The 16,956-nt window shown below is 36.1% G+C and overlaps 1 protein-coding gene across 2 annotated transcripts in view; it reads left to right on the plus strand.

Moving 5' to 3' along the window:
• The window catches only part of ACMSD (aminocarboxymuconate semialdehyde decarboxylase), a 67,302-nt gene extending 51,438 nt beyond the window's left edge, over nucleotides 1-15,864 (plus strand). For both annotated transcript variants that reach the window (XM_074399906.1, XM_003931529.4), the window contains 2 exons: nucleotides 8,271-8,369; nucleotides 11,733-15,864. In XM_074399906.1, coding sequence (XP_074256007.1) covers nucleotides 8,271-8,369; nucleotides 11,733-11,795 — 162 coding nt within the window. In that variant the 3' untranslated portion in view covers nucleotides 11,796-15,864. The remainder of the gene's footprint in view (nucleotides 1-8,270; nucleotides 8,370-11,732) is intronic.
• The last annotated feature ends 1,092 nt before the right edge of the window (nucleotides 15,865-16,956 follow it).

Here is a 16,956-nt window from a genome sequence, read left to right on the forward strand (position 1 = left end):
CAAACACCAACTTAATTAAACAATCAAAATTACCAACATTAATAGAAACTGATATCACAAGCCCTGATATAACGCACTGAATAAGACTCAATACCACTTCTGTAGTATTTCTATACCAAATGTGTAATTTGTATACAATCACAAGGAAACATCAGACAAGCACAAACTGAGGACATTCTATAAAATAATTAATCTATAATCTTCAAAACTAACCCAGATGAAAAGTGACAAAAATAAGGCCAACTGATCCAAATTAAAGGAAACTGCAGAGACGTGCCAACTAAATTTAATATGTGATCATCAATTAGATCATCAACTAAGGAAAATAATTAGCTATAAATCCCATTATTGGGACAATTGGCTAAATTTGATTATGAACTGTGGATAATAAAATAACATTGTTATCAATGTTAAAATTCCTGATTTTGAGAAGTATACTGTGGTCATATAAGAAGTATCTCTTTTTTTAGGAAATAAACACTAAAATATTTAGGAGCAAGGAGTCATGATGTCTCCAACTCACATATGGCTCAAAGAAGTGTGTATATATATGGAAATATCTATGAGAAAATCATAAAGCACAGACGGCAAAGTATAAACAATTGGTAAACCTGGGTGAAGGTTATATGAAAGGTTCTTGAATTTTCTTGCAACATTTCTGTTAGTTTGAAATTCTGCCAAAATAGAAAATTAGCCACCACATTCATTAATCAGTTAGTGAATAAAAAATAGGAGTACAGGCTAGTCAGGAAACCATAAAATATTTGTATAAATGTTCATGTATTTTGCTCAATTTTTAATGGGGTTATTTGGGTGGTGTTTTTTGTTGAGTTCTCTGAACTCCTTATGAATTCTAGATGTTAATACCCCGTCAGGTAAATGGTTTTCAAATATTTTCTCCCATACTGCAGGTTGTCTGTTCACTCTGGTAATGATTTCTTTTGCTATGCAGAAGCTATTTAGTTGAATTAAGTCTCATTTGTTTATTTTTGTTTTTGTTGCTTGTGCTTTTGAGTTGTTAGTCATGAATTATTTGCCTAGACCAATGCCCAGAAGAGTTTTCCCTAAGTTTTCTCCTAGTATTTTTATATTTTCAGGTCTTGCATTTGAAGTTTTAATCCATCTTCAGTTGATTTTCATATATAGTAAGAGATAAGGGGGGTCTGGGTTCATTCTTTTGCATGTGGCAATCCAATTTTCTCATTTATTGAAAAGGGTATCCTTTCCCCAGTGTATGTTTTTGTCAACTTAGTGAAAGTTCATGGATAGACATACTTCCAAAGAAGACATACAAACGGCCAACAAACATGAAAAAAAAGTTCAATATCACTAATCATCTGAGAAATGCAAATTAAGACTACAATGAGATATCACCATACACCAGTCTGAATGGCTCTTATGAAAAAGTCAAAAATAACATATTGGTGAGGAAATGCAAAGAAAATGCTTCTACACTGTTGGTGGGAATGTAGGACTGTAATTTAGTACAACCTCTATGGAAAGCAGTATGGAAATTTCACAAAGAACTAAAAATAGAACTACAATTCAATCCAGAATCCCACTACTGGGCATCTACTCAAAGGAAAAGAAATAATAATATCAAAACCTACACTTGTATGTTTATAACAGCACTATTCATAACAGCACTATTCACAACAGCAAAGAAATGGAATCAACCTAAGTGTCCATCGATGAATGACTAGATAAACAAACTGTCATATACATGCACAATGGAATACTATTCAGCCATAAAAATGTATGAAATCATGTCTTTTGTAGCAACATGGATGGAACTGGAGGCCATTATCTTAAGTGAAAATAACTCAGAAACAGTAAAACATTGCATGTTCTTACAAGTCGGAGCTAAATAATGTGTACACATAGACATCGAGTATGGAAAACCAGAAATTGGAGACTTGGAAAGGTGGAAGGGGTAGATGGGTCTAAGGACGAGAAACTGCTGCATGAGTGCTATGTGCACCACTCAGGTGACAGTTACACTAAAAGCCCAGACTTCACCATTATGCAATATCTCCATGTAACAAAACTGTACTTACAGCCCTTAAATTTATATAGAAAAAATTTTGGTATAACTGTAAAACAGTGTGACCCATTTAGGGCTCCAGCAGAAAATAAGATTACACACATGAATTGGGAGAACTAAACTAATAAAGGGAAATTAATAAAGGGATTATTAACAAAGTTGTGAAAAGCTCCATTACTATTCCAGGCCAAAACTTGAAGCTAGAGAGGCTCCGTAAAAAGGGCCTGCGCTGAAGTCTTATGTTCTATTGTTGTGAAATAAATAAATAAATAAGGGCCTGTGGATAGGAGCTGAGATTTCTAGGTTGGAGGCTAGATGACTCCATGGAAGGCAATTACATACTTTAATTAACATAATACTAGGTAATTAAATACTTTCCTTTCATTCTACAATCTCCTGCCTGTGTTGCTCGTTAACTAAACCCATCTGGAAGCTAGGGTCAAGGGAGTCTACTGTATACTTCCTACAAGTCAGTCTCCAGGTGACACATAGGAGAGAAGAAGGATGGAAAGTAGATCTGGAAGAGCAAGCAGCAGATATCCAGAACGAAGGTGGATCAAAGTGGGGGTGAGGCCAGGAGAGCAAAAGCAAGAATGAGAGTGACAGAGAGAATGGGAATGAACCTGATGCTGAGTAAACACTTAGATGACAACTTCAGTATTAGAATAACATGCTGAGTTGTAATTGCCTGTGAGGCAGCCAAGTGTGGCTGTCCAGCAGGAAGTCGCATACCAGGGCTTGAGGCTTAGGATAAGACTGACTGCCCAAGCAGCACAAATAGAGTAAATCTAGGAAGGGACAGTGTAGAACCTAGGAAGGGACATTTCGGAACCCATCGAGGCCTATGTGGAAAAAACAAATATCCTATGATAAAACCTAGAAGCAAACTGTCTTTGAAACTGCTTTGCAATGTGTGGATTCATCCCACAGAGTAGAGAAAGAGAAGTAAGGAGTTAACACTTAAATTTGCATTTTTCACCACCCATTTACTTTTCGTCAAATGCATTTGATTTTTTCTCTATCACTCACTGAAACTGTACTTAATAAAGCAGTCAAATCCAATAGACACTATCCAGTCCTTATCTTTGTCATCCTCGTGTGAATCATTACCTATTAAATACTTTTCCTTCCAATATATCTCACTGCATTTTTTTTTTTTTTTGAGACAGGGTCTCGCTCTGTCACTCAGGCTGGAGTACAGTGGCATAATCATAGCTCACTGTAGCCTCCATCTCCAGGCTCAGGCAATTCTTCCACCTCATACTCCCAAGCAGCTAGGACTACGGGTGTGTGCCACCACACTGAGATAATTTGTTTTACTAAGGTCTCACTATGTTGCCAAGGCTGGTCTTCAACTCTTGAGCTCAAGTGATCCTTCTGTCTCTCTCTCCTAAAATGCTGGGATTACAGGTGTGAACCACCATGCTGGCTACATTTTTTAAAAATACTACTTTCTAGTTCTCTTTCCACCTCCCTGCCTCTATCTGCCTCTTTTGCAGGCGTTCTCCCTCTGTTCTCCATTTCTGCAGTTACTCTGCCCACCATGTTTACGATACCTATGATTCTATCCCTTAGCCCTCCTCATAAATCATGGAGGCTAGAAAGCAGTGGAAGACAAATTTAAAGTACTAAAAGAAAGAAAGAAACAAACGAAAAAAACACTGCTGTAACCCTGTAATGTGAGAATTCAGTTTCAAGCAAAACTGTCCTTCAAGAATGAAGGAGAAATTAAGACATTTCTAGATGAACAAAAACTGAGCTAATTCATCATGAGTAGACCTGCCGTACAAGAAATGCCAAAGGGAGTTCTTTAGGCTAAAATGGAAGGACACGAGACAGAAGAAGTCACAAGGAAAATTAGAAAATATTAGACATGAATAGAATACAAAAACACAACATTCTAAAACTTATGGAATGCAGCTAGAAGCAGTATTTAGTGAAAAATTTATAGCTGTAAAATACCTATATTTAAAAAGAAGAAAGACCTTAATTTGGTGGCATAGGACTTGGCCTTGAGGGCTAGACAAAGCAGAGCAAACTAAATCTCAAGCAAGCAAAAGAAAATAAATATTATATATTAGAGCATATACAAGAAATAGATTATTTAAAAAATAGGGAAAATCAATGAAACCAAAATTTGGTTATTTGAAAGCAACAAAATTGGCAAACCTGTAGCTAGACTGACCAACAAAAATAAAGAAAAAAGAGTCAAATTACTAATACTAAAACCACAAATGAAATGGGACAGCAATACTGCAGAATTTAGAGAAATAAAAAGAACTGTAAGTAAAAATTGGAGTAATTACATGCCAACAAATGAAATAACCTAAATGAAATTATGAAATTCCTAGAAAAACTACCAAAACTGGCTCAAGAAGAAACAGAAAATTCAAACAGGCTTATAATAAGTGAAGATATTAAATTAATAATTTTTAAACTTCCCACAAAGCAAAGCTGATGACCAGATGACTTTCCTGGTGAATTCTATTTAAAAATGTAAAAAAAACAAAAAAAAAAAAACGAAAAAGGAAAAAAAAGAAATTAAAACAAATTCTTCACCAACTCTCAAAAAAATATAAGAGTTCAATAAGTGAAAAACCACAACTAACATCATGCTTAATGATGAAAGACCAAAGGCTCTATTCTCATCACTTCTATTCAACATTGTACTGAAGGCTCTAGTCAAGGCAATTAGGCAAGAAAAACAAATAAAAGCCATCTAGGTTGGAAGGAAAGGAACACAATTATTTCTACTTGCAGATGAAATGGTCTTGTATATAAAAAATCCTAAAGAATCCACAAAGAAACTATTAGGGCTAACAGATTTAGCAAGCTTAGAGAGTACAAGATAAATAAAAAATTAATTATATTTCTATTTACTAGCAATGAATAATCATAAATGAAATTGAGGACACAATTCCATTTATAATGGCATCAGCAAGAAAAACACTTGTGAAAAATATAACCCAAAAAGGCACAAAGCATATACCCTGTAAGCTATAAAACATTGTTGAGCCGGGCGCGGTGGCTCAAGCCTGTAATCCCAGCACTTTGGGAGGCCGAGGCGGGTGGATCACAAGGTCAAGAGATCGAGACCATCTTGGTCAACATGGTGAAACCCCGTCTCTACTAAAAATACAAAAAAAAAAAAAAAAATAGCTGGGCATGGTGGTGCGTGCCTGTAATCCCAGCTACTTAGGAGGCTGAGGCAGGAGAACTGCCTGAACCCAGGAGGCGGAGGTTGCGGTGAGCCGAGATCGCGCCATTGCACTCCAGCCTGGGTAACAAGAGCGAAACTCTGTCTCAAAAAAAAAAAAAAACATTGTTGAAGAAAATTAAAGAAGACCTAAATGAGAAGACATTCCATGTTGATTGATTCAAAAACTTAATATTGCTAACTGGTGATACTCCCCAAACTGATCTATAGATCCAATGCAATCCCTATCAAAATTCCAGATGTCTTTTATTTTGTAAAAATTGATAAGCTAATCCAAAAATTCATATGGAAATGTAAGGGAGCTGGGCGCAGTGGCTCATACCTGTAATCTCAGCACTTTGGGAGGCCAAGGTGGGTGGATCACCTGAGGTCAGGAGTTTGAGACCAACCTGGCCAACATGGCAAAACCCCATCTCTACTAAAAATACAAAAATTAGCCAGGCGTGATGGCGCGTGCCTATAATCCCACCTACTTGGGAGGCTGAGGCAGGAGAATTGCCTGAATCCACGAGGCAGAGGTTGCAGTGAGCCAGGATGGGCGACAAGAATGAAACTGTCTCAAAAAGAAAATGCAAGGGATTCAGAATAGCCAAACAATCAAGGAAAAAAAATTGGCACAGTCACATTCCCAACTTCAAAACTTTCTGTACAACTACAGTAATCAAGACTGTGTGTGACTAGCTTGAAGACAGATATAAAGATCAACTAACTTTCAACAAGGGTGCCAATACAATTCAGTGTGATGAAGAATAGACTTCAACATATGACAGTGAGATAAGAGTGGATATCCACATGTAAAATACATAAATAAATAAAGTTGGACTCCTTTATACCATGCAAATTAACTGAAAATGGATCAAAGACTTAAATTGAAGAGCTAAAACCACAAACTCTTAGAAGAAACCTTAGGTGTAAATCTTTGTGACTTTGGCTTAGGTAACAGTTTCTTTACTATGACACCAAAAGCACAAGTGTCCAAAGAAAATAACAGATAAAGAAGACTGCATCAAAATTTAAAACTTTTGTGCTTCAAAAGACAATACTAAGAAAACAAAAAAGACAACTCACAAAATGGAGAAAATATTTGCAAATCATATATCTAGAAGGCTCTAGTTTTCAGAACATAAAGATCTCTTAAAATTCAATGATAAAAAGTTAACAAAATGGACATGGATGTACATAAGGGATCGTAATAGACATTTCTCCAAAGAAGAAATACAAATAGCCAATAAGCACATGAAAACATGTTCAACATAATTACTTCTTAGAGAAATAAAAATAAAAACTACAGTGAGACACCACCTCATACCTACTGAGATGGCCATAATCAAAAGATGAACCATAACCAATGTTGGTGAGGATCTGGAGAAACTGGAACCCTCACACATACTGGTGGGAATGCAGAAAGCTGCAGCCTTGGTAGAAAATAGTTTCTCAAAATGTTAAACATGGATTTACCATATGTGCCAGCACTTCCACTCTTAGGTATAGTATTGATTCAAGCAACATGGATGAACCTTGAAAATTTTAAACTAAATGAAAGAAGGCTACATATTCTGTGATTCTATTTACGTAAAAGGTACAAAATAGGCAATTCTGGAGACATAGAAGGTAAATTAGTGTTTTCCAAGGGCTGGAGGGAGAAGAGAATGGGGAATCACTGCTAATGGATATAGAGTTTATTTTGGAGGTGATATAAATCTGCTGTTATATAAGATGAAAAAAATATTCTTTAAACATTCTATAATTAGTGGAAATGATTACACAAACTCACGAATATGCTAAAACCCATTGAATTACACATTTTAAAGGGGGTGACTTTTATGGTATGTGAATTATATCTCAAAAAAAAAAGAAAAGGGAATCTTCTGACCCCCAAACCCTAGTCGTCCTCCATGGAGGCAATCAATGTTACTTGTTTCTTAGATACCATTCCTGAAATAGACCGTATATGTACAAACACATATTTGTGGGTCTGTAGGTCCCTTATTAAAAACAGATACATAAGCATAGCAGACACATTGTTCTAGACTCTTTTTTTCTCCTTATAACTTCAAGATCACTGTTCCTTGCAGATTATTCCATTTCAGCATATGTAAGTATTCTTTATTCATTTTTATTTTGGGATATTCTATAATTTAGTTGGCTAGTCTTTTGCTGTTCCAAATAATGTTCCAATTAATTTCCTTTTCTATCTTTCCAGCACAAGTGTAAGAGTGGAATACATTTTGAGAAGTAAAATTTCTGGTTGAAAACATTTTTATTTTATTTTAATAAATTGCCATTATTGATTTAATGTGTTTCTCACTTGATTATGAGCTCCTTGAGAAAAGGGACTATGTCTGTTTTGTTCACCAGCGTACATCTAGAGTCTAGCACATTGTCTGACATACTGCTTAATATAATTGTAGATTGACAAGCCTATGCATTTCACTGTATAAAGTGACAAATACAAATTCAAAGTTATACTGTTCAAAAACTCATGATCCAGTTTATAGGAATTGTTTATAAGAACTGATTCAGAGATAGGAATTGTTTGGGGATTTTCTTTTTCTTTTTCTTTTTTTAAAATTTTTATCTAGTTAATTTGTTTTTTATTTTTCCTTTCCTACTCTGTTAATAGAATGCTTTGAAAAATTGTGAAATCAATTGCAATATACATTCTAAGAAAGAATCCCTTAATCTCATCTGAATATATCTATTTTAGTAAATAAAAAATTCTTGTATTTCAGTATTCTATGTTTCGGTTATTTAAAAAACAGAGAATGGGTTTGACATGGAACTTTAAGAGACCTAATAGTGACACCTGCTGGAAAAAAAGTCCGAATAGAATTTGAACCATTAAATCTTTTTAAAATTTTAGACCAGTTTTATGTTTCTGTTAATCAGGAAGAAATGTGTTATTTTAGGACAGGAATGTTTGTAATAAGTAAATATAATTGTTTACAGGAGGCTCTTTTATGTTCTACAAGATTATAGAGAAATACATCTTTTTTTTTTTTTTTTTAGGACAAAGTCATTTTGGGAACTGATTACCCCTTTCCACTAGGTGAGCTAGAACCTGGAAAACTAATAGAGTCCATGGAAGAATTTGATGAAGATACAAAGGTATAATGTCTTTTACTTCACAGCTTTCTTACTGACTTTTCCGGCTCTAATTGGGTTTGGTTTCAGAGCACTTTGATACATGAAAACAAAGAACAGAGGAACCATTACACTTAAATCCCAAAAACTATTACTCTATCTCCATAAACAGCTAAACTATCAAAAGGCAAAAGATTAAAAAATGACAAAACTGAAAGTCAGCCTAGTATAACTAAATTCATAGACCCAAGAAACAAAATTGTATAGAAGCATATGACAATAAAATATGCCTGCATGTTAGATGGATCATGGAAAAAAAGGTCTAGATTTTTTCTATATTATTTGTTACAAATATACCAATCTTAAAAGTTGTAATAACGCTAGTTATTTAGATAATGAAACAAAAGTCTTGATTAAAAAGGACCAAAGGAATCAGACACTTCAAGTAACTGGCCTTTTTTTCCCCTGGCATTTGACTTTTAAGGTGGGTAAACTAATATGTGCTATAATGCTACCATTACCCCTTAGACTCCTGAACCAAGATGAGTTTAAAATGAGTGTCTTAAGAATCCTTCTCCTTTGCCACTCCTTCCACACCCCAATCCTTCAGAAAAAAAAAAATTACTTCATCCTAAGGCCTTCACTGCTCATCACCCCCAGAGGTCAAGGATAGCCAAAAATAACAATATGGGAATATATAAACTCTTAATAAATCTTACAAAAGTCTTAGTTGTAATCCTTCGGCATAATTTTTGGCTTTCTTCTAAACTAGAATCCAAAAGTTACTTCGAACTCTCTCTGCCTTAATCATTAAAGATATTGTTCATCAAATCTTCTCAATAGGCTTGAAGCACATTAACAGATGCCAGGAAGAATTCATTCTGCAGTATACTAGTTACAAGTTATCAACTGGGAAACCTCAGACTGCTTTACACAGACAGTGTCCCCTTTGGCACTAAAAGTCTTGAACTGTTAAATATTAACTATTAAATATTGTTAAATATTTACCTGTTTCCTTCCTAAAGTAGGAAGTGTCGTAAAGACGTTTTTTATTTTTTTTAAACAAGAAAGGTTGAAAATGAAAAACTTCCTGTTAAGCAAAATTAAACAGAAACCAGATGATCCCAAATATCCTGATTAAAAACTTAATAGAATAATAGTAATTATTATTACATGCCTTTTATTTATTCATATGCACTTGTAACTTTCAAGTTTTTTTTTGTATTCTTGCATAAAGGCTTTATACTGACACAAATTCACAATGACATTCTGTACAAGTTTACTCATTGTAATGCTGTAATACTGAAAACAATCTTTAGGTGAATAGTTAAATAAATCATAATATATCCACAAAATGGAAACTATGCCACTACAAATAAATTAGAAATCAACTTCCAAGATACATTAAATTTTAAAAAGCAAGGTATAAAATAATTTGTATAGTATACTTCCATTTGTAGATCAAATACATCTTTTGCAAAAAAGAAGCTTTATATGCCTGAATATAAGTATTTGCTTATGCAGTATAAACATAAAATGTCTCTGGAACATAAACAAGAAACTGATAACTCTGGGAAGAAGAAAGTAGTTAGATGGCAGTAATGGAATGAAGTATCTATGTTATACATTTTGAATTTTGAACCATGCAAAGGTAAATACCACTAAAGAAATTTAAAATAAAATAAATAAATCCATTTGATAAGTACAACAATATTGGAAGGTACAGCATTCCCCCCTTATCCTCAGTTTTGCCTTCTACGGTTTCTCTTACCCGAGTCAACCACAGTCCAAAAATATTAAATGGAAAATTCCAGAAACAATTCGTAAGTTTTAAATTGCATGCCATTCTGAGTAGCACAGTGTAAGCTCACATTGTCCTGCTCTCTCCAGCCCAAGATGTGAATCTCCCCTTTGTCCAGTGTCTTCAGGCTGTATCCGCTCCCTCCCCATTAGTCACTTAGTAGCTGTCTTGGTGATCAGATGGGCTGTTGCCATATTGCCATGCTTGCGCTCAACGCACCCTTATTTTACTTAATAATGGCCTCAAAGCACAAGAGTAGTGATGCTGGTAACTCAGACGTGCCCAAGAGAAGCTGTAAAGTGCTTCCTTTAAGTGAAAGGGTAAAAGATCTCAACTTAATAAGAAAAAAAAAAGAGAAAGTATATGTTGAGGTTGCTAAGTTCTTATTTTGTAAGCATGCATCTTCTATCTATGAAACTGTGAGGAAGGAACAATAAATTTGTGCATAGCATTTATAAGATTCTATATAGCATCTACAGAGGGTCTTGGAATGTATCCTTCATAGATAAGCAGCGACTGCTCTGTATAAGCGGATGCATTCCACCATGAAGATGGGGAGAAAGAAAACAAGACTTGGGAGTTTAGTGACTTGTCAAAGGCAATATAACTGGTGGGTTATAGCATATGGATGTGATCCCAAATCCCTGGACTCCAGGATCAGATCTCCATCTAACACTCTAAAAGGTACCTCCCTCAAAGGATACATGGTACCAAGCTATCTTAAAAGGTAAAGCACATGGTTTCTCCGAGCAGCAATAGTCACTTCTGAAATCTTCCTCTAGAGGACGATGTCCTAAGTATGTACTGGGGAAGAACTCTGAGTAAGAGGTCCCTGCCTCAAATCACCCACTTTTCAAGGCTGTGTAAAAACCCTAAAGTGGTCACAATATAGAAGGACATATTAATAGTATGGATGTTACACAACCCCATACACTTCTTCCATCCTCAGCTATATGTCTGTCTTTTACAAGCTAGATAAACAAATCAAGGTATCACAAAGTTACTTCTTAAATCTCCTCTTTAGGCAGAGTTGATACAGTTTATAGCTGGGGAGTCTTTCTTTTACGTGAAAATTTTAAGATGTACAGATTTGTACCCTCATCTGAGACCCTTCATTTATATCACTTCTCTTGCTCTGAAAAAGCTTAACTTTTGTTTAGGGCCATGTGAAAAAAAACACATAGGCCGAGCAGCTGGGGGATGACTAGATGATTTCTGGGCACCTTTTGCAGCCCTTGTGTCCCACAGATCTAACTGTACCTTTTCTCTTTATTTGCCTCCAAACGGTCCTTAAGATCCAACCTGTTACAGGGTCTAGCTTCCCAAAAAAGGCATCTCCTAAGGAAGGCTCTCCCCTTTATAAGTTTTTTCTCTCCCCCTACAATCAAGTTTCAGATTGAGATTTCAAATAGCAGGGCAAAACATAGGTCGAGAGGATTTGGGTAAGAGATTCACTGTATAATCTGCTAATATTTTTCTCTCAGATTGGGGAGGTAATTTTTTGAAAACCTGATCAACATATTCAATGTAGCACTTAAAAAACAACCAATAATGCTTTAATATAAATTATTTTGTTTTCTTTTCAGAATAAACTCAAAGCTGACAATGCCCTGGCATTTTTGGGTCTTGAGAGAAAACAATTTGAATGACTGAATTTACTACAAAGGCAAACTTTCAAAAGAATATCTCATTTTTGTTTTTAAATATGTATCAACAGGCATTAACAAAATCCTATTTTGAACTATTTTACTCAGAAATAGAATGTCTAAAACATCCTAAATTATTCATAATAAAAATGATTCATAAGTTTTCATTCTGAAAAGCAGTACATTATTTCATGTGCAAATCAAAAATTATTTCCCCAGTGCCCTTTAAATTAATCTGAAGAAATACAAAATAAAATGTCATTAATGATTTATATGGAGAAAGATTCATCCTAAAGAGCTCAGGTAGGTTGTCCATTTTGAATAAAGATATGTGAATTGGACTCAAATAACCTATTCCATCCACCTTTAACACTTACCATTAGCCCAGAATTGGGCTGGAAATGCTTTAGCCTCCCCAAAATAAATAACATGAATCTAGAATATCCAACACCTCAGGGAGTTTCCAATTAAGGACCTAAGACATGTTTCTGGAATAATTACTAAGCTATAAACTTGACTTTGAGTATCAACGAAGTTTCATTAAGAGGAATTACTTTGGCCTAAAACTGTTGAGCAGATCTTCACAGAGATTGGAACTTGGGAGTCCAGGAGATGAATAAGGCATTTTTACAGTTAGAGGATGAGTAACAGGAAGGCAAAACTATGGGAACACAGCTGTGGTTTCAGACTGAATGAGACATCCATTTTGGAGAAACGTTTTTGTCTATAATTTTACTTCTACCAGAAGCTCTTTTTATTTAAAATACTGAGCAGATTATATAAAACTAGCTCTGGAAAGTTAACAGGGCAATACGAGGGTAGCTTTGTTTTTTTTTTTTGTTTTTTTTTGTTTTTTGTTTTTTTTTTTTTTGAGACGGAGTTTCGCTCTTGTTACCCAGGCTGGAGTGCAATGGCGCGATCTTGGCTCACCGCAACCTCCGCTTCCTGGGTTCATGCAATTCTCCTGCCTCAGCCTCCTGAGTAGCTGGGATTACAGGCACGTGCCACCATGCCCAGCTAATTTTTTGTATTTTTAGTAGAGACGGGGTTTCACCATGTTGACCAGGATGGTCTCGATCTCTTGACCTCGTGATCCACACGCCTCGGCCTCCCAAAGGGTAGCCTTGTTTTAACCATTTCATTTACGGCCCCACTTGGGCTGCTGAAAAGGAACTTGATCCTGGAATGGGTGATGAACATCTATGATTCATCTACCTCTGGCTGAACTCTAAAATCAAACATGATTTTTCAAAACTACCCTCTTGCTTTGGATTCATTCATACTTCTTTTCCCTTCCATTCATCTAGAAAAGCAAGAGTTGAGTATTCAAAATGCCAAGGGACAAAAGAGAGAATAAAAATTAAAAATAAAAAAAGAGTTGAGTATTAACATGTAATTTGTGCTGACCCTTCTCCAGAATAAAGATGAGATCTAATTCTTACTTCACTATGCTCACGCCATTATTTTCACTTTTTATAGTTCACTGCTCCTCTTCTTTCTCACCTGCCCCCTGTTTCTTTCCAGGATTTTACCCCTCACCACAGCCATTCTGCTTATTGCTCCCATCTGCCCAAAAAGGAAAACTAAGTTGAACAAAGCAACAACATGAAGTATATGTTGTTCTTTCCTTCCCCAATCTTTGAGGGTAATGTCTACACCTTTTCAAATATTCTATATTTGAGCACTCTGAACACAGCATTTAATGATTGTCTTACTATAAAAAGTAACCCAATCACTTTTTTCAGTATCACACACACACACACACACACACACACACACACACACACACAAAGTGAAGAGGTATATTCATATTTACCTGCTTTCTATGTGCCAGGACTATAGGAATGCTCCAGGCAGTGGTGGTACAGATATAAACAAAAAGGATAAAATTCCTTCTCTGACAAAACCTACAATCTAAAGAATGAGAAACATAAACATGTAAGGAAGAAGAAAAAGGGGAATAAAAGGAAGAAAGATAAACACGATGAAGAAATTAAAACAAAAATGTGGTAGTGACTAGGAGAAATATGAGGGTAAAATATTAAGTTGTAGAGTCAGAGAAGGCCTCCTTAAAGATGACTCTGAACTGAGATTCGAATGATAAGAAAGAAAATGAAAGGTTCTGAGGCAAGAAAGCCTGTGACGAGTGTGTGAGCAAGGGAGAGAGATAGGAGAGAAAGCCAAAAAGTCGGCCAGATCAGTAGATAACGATCAAGGGTTGAGATTTTTATATTGTTTCACAGGAAGCCATTGGAGACTTTAACAGGTCTGTGACATGCTCAGACTTATGTTATTCTTTAAAAAAAAAAAAAAAATTAGCAGGGTGTAGTGGCTTATAACAGTAATCCCAAGACTTTGAGAAGTGGAGGCAGGAGAATCACTTGAAGCCAGGAGATTGAGACCAGCCATAGCAATCTCTACAAAAAAAAATTTTTTTAATTAGCTGGATGTGGTGGCTCATTCCTATAGTCTCAGCTAGTCAGGAGGCTGAGGTGGGAAGATGGCTGAAGCCCAAAAGTTTGAGGCTGCAGTGAGCTACGATCATGCCACTGCACTCCACGCCTGGGTGTCCGACTGAGACCCTGTCTCAGAAAAAAGAAAGAAAATAAAAGCTGAAAAGAGAAACCCACACATATTAACAGTTTTGTAGAGACTTAATAAAGGGGGTCAAGAAAGGAAGTAAGAGGCTAGGCAAGAAATGATGGTGACTCAGGCACAAATACAAGAATGGGGATCATGAGATATGTTTGTAGGCAGAACCAGCAGCATTTAATGATGGACTAAATGTGATGAAGAGGGAGGAAGGGAAGGAAGCAAATCAAGGTTGACTCCTGGGTGTGTGAATATGAAGTGTGTGTACACATGTGCACGCTATGCTTTTGTTAATCAGTCTCCTATCTTTGAGCATTTAAATAATTTCTAATATTTTACAATTATAAATAATTCTGTAATAAAATTTGATTCATTTCCCAAATCATACGTATGGATAAACTACAACTCTGATTGGATCAAAGACTTAATTCTAAAATATTAAACTATGCAGGTACTAGAAGAAAAGATGAGTGATTTCCTCTTTAATCTGGGTTTAAGGAGGGTTTTCTAATTATAACTTTCCTGGGCATATAATCCTGGTGACATTTAAGCTTTGAGATGATTAATAGTAGTTAATGGTATTAAACTCATCCATACTTTCAACATGGGTGCTTTGATTCCCAGGCTTTTCACTTTAACAGCTGGGTAGACATATTACAATTTACCATAATGAGGAAGATGATGAGAGAAACAGTCTTGAGAAGAAAGAGAACCAACAGTTTTGTAGCTGGACTTGTTATGTTTTAGATGCCTCTTAGACATTTAAGTAGGAATGTCAAGGAAGTACTAGAGTATACTAGTCTGGAGAGTTCAAAAGAGAGGCTGGGAAAAGTCACCAGTGTATAAAAGGTATTTAAAGAAATGAGACTGGATGAAATTACCTGGTGAAAAAGTAAAGCAGAGACACAAAAGACCCTAGGACTAATTCCTGGGATTCACTAACAATTAGAAGTTAGGGCTGGGTGCAGTGGCTGATGCCTGTAATCCCAGCACTCTGGGAGGCCGAAGCGGGCAGATCACCTGAGGTCGGGAGTTCGAGACAAGCCTGGCCAACATGGAGAAACCCCATCTCTACTAAAAATACAAAATTAGCTGGGCGTGGTAGCGCATGCCTGTAATCCCAGCTACTCAGGCGACTGAGGCAGGAGAATCGCTTGAACCCTAGAGGTGACAGTTGCAGTGAGCTGAGATCATGCCACTGCACTCCAGTCTGGGTGACAGAGCATGACTCTGTCTCAAAAAAAAAAAAAAAAAAAAAAAAAAAGGCAGTTAGAGGAAGGCACCAGCTTTGTGCATGGAAGAGTAGCCAGTGAGGTAGGAAGAAAACCAGGAAAATATACTCAGGAGTCAAGAACAGACAATGATTCAAGAAATCCTAACAGCTTTAGATTCAAGAAGTCCTAACAGCTTTAGACACACACACACACACACACACACACACACACACACACAGAGAGAGAGAGAGAGAGAGAGAGAGAGAGAGAGAGAAATAAAAGCTACAATACTATGATATTCAATAGAACCATATGCCTCAGATAAACTCAATCCTTTTATCCCAAAATTTAATTCCACTTCTTATAGTCCCAACCCTGATTAACAGCATTACCCACTCACCTAAGTCTTCTCCTTCACCCATATAAATACACCATTAAATCCAAAAGATTCAACCTATTTTATATATTGTATTTCTTATCTGTTCTTTCCTCCCTATGGCTTCCAACTAAATTCAGGTCTTCATCTCTCAGAAGGATGTTGAAATAATCTTTTATTTGTACCCCTGCCCCTTGGCTTAGTCTGATACAACTCATCTTCTACCTTGGTGCCAGAGAAAAATTTCCAAAGTACGTATTTGATTATATTACTTTCTCTGTTAAAATTCCTCAGGACCTAAAGTGGTGGTTACTAGGTTCTGGAATTTCATTGCTCAATAAGTCCCCTTTTAAAAAAAAAAAAATGTAGTGCTATCTCTAATAGAGCACACGTCACATTTTGAGTTGTGACTCCTATCTTCCTTCTAGACTGGACTTTCTGGAGGGATGACCTATACCTTCATTCACTCATCCATTCAACAAAATGTATTGAGGACTTGTTTTGGGCCAACAACCATGCTGGCTTCTCAGAGTATGAAAAATGCAAACATGGTTTCTGCCCTCAGTTGTGCTTATAATCTAGGTAGGGAGACATGTATCAAATAGAAAACAAATGGATATAAAATTGCTGCCACAACAGAAGCTATAAAGGAAAAACACACAGTGGGTAGAAATCTTATTATAAAGGATTTGTCCTAGTTAATAGTCAGAGAAAGATTTTTCAGAGAAAAGTTTTGCCTGAACTAGAATCTGAAAGCAAACAAGAGCTAAAAGCTAAAAAGGGAAGGGAAGAGTATTCCAGGCAGAGGAAACAGGATAAATGAAAGCCTTGTGTCTGTGTAGGAAAACAGTCACTGTATGTCAAGAGTGACTCCATCTGGGAGGGGACTCACCATAATAACTGATGTTTGACCCCTGCATACCAAAGTGTTCTACGGCAAGGTCTTTAACCAATGCCTGTAGCGTATGTAGCCCTGTATAAA

This window comes from Saimiri boliviensis, chromosome 5 (genome assembly GCF_048565385.1).
Source record: "Saimiri boliviensis isolate mSaiBol1 chromosome 5, mSaiBol1.pri, whole genome shotgun sequence".
In the NCBI taxonomy this organism is placed as follows: domain Eukaryota; kingdom Metazoa; phylum Chordata; class Mammalia; order Primates; family Cebidae; genus Saimiri; species Saimiri boliviensis.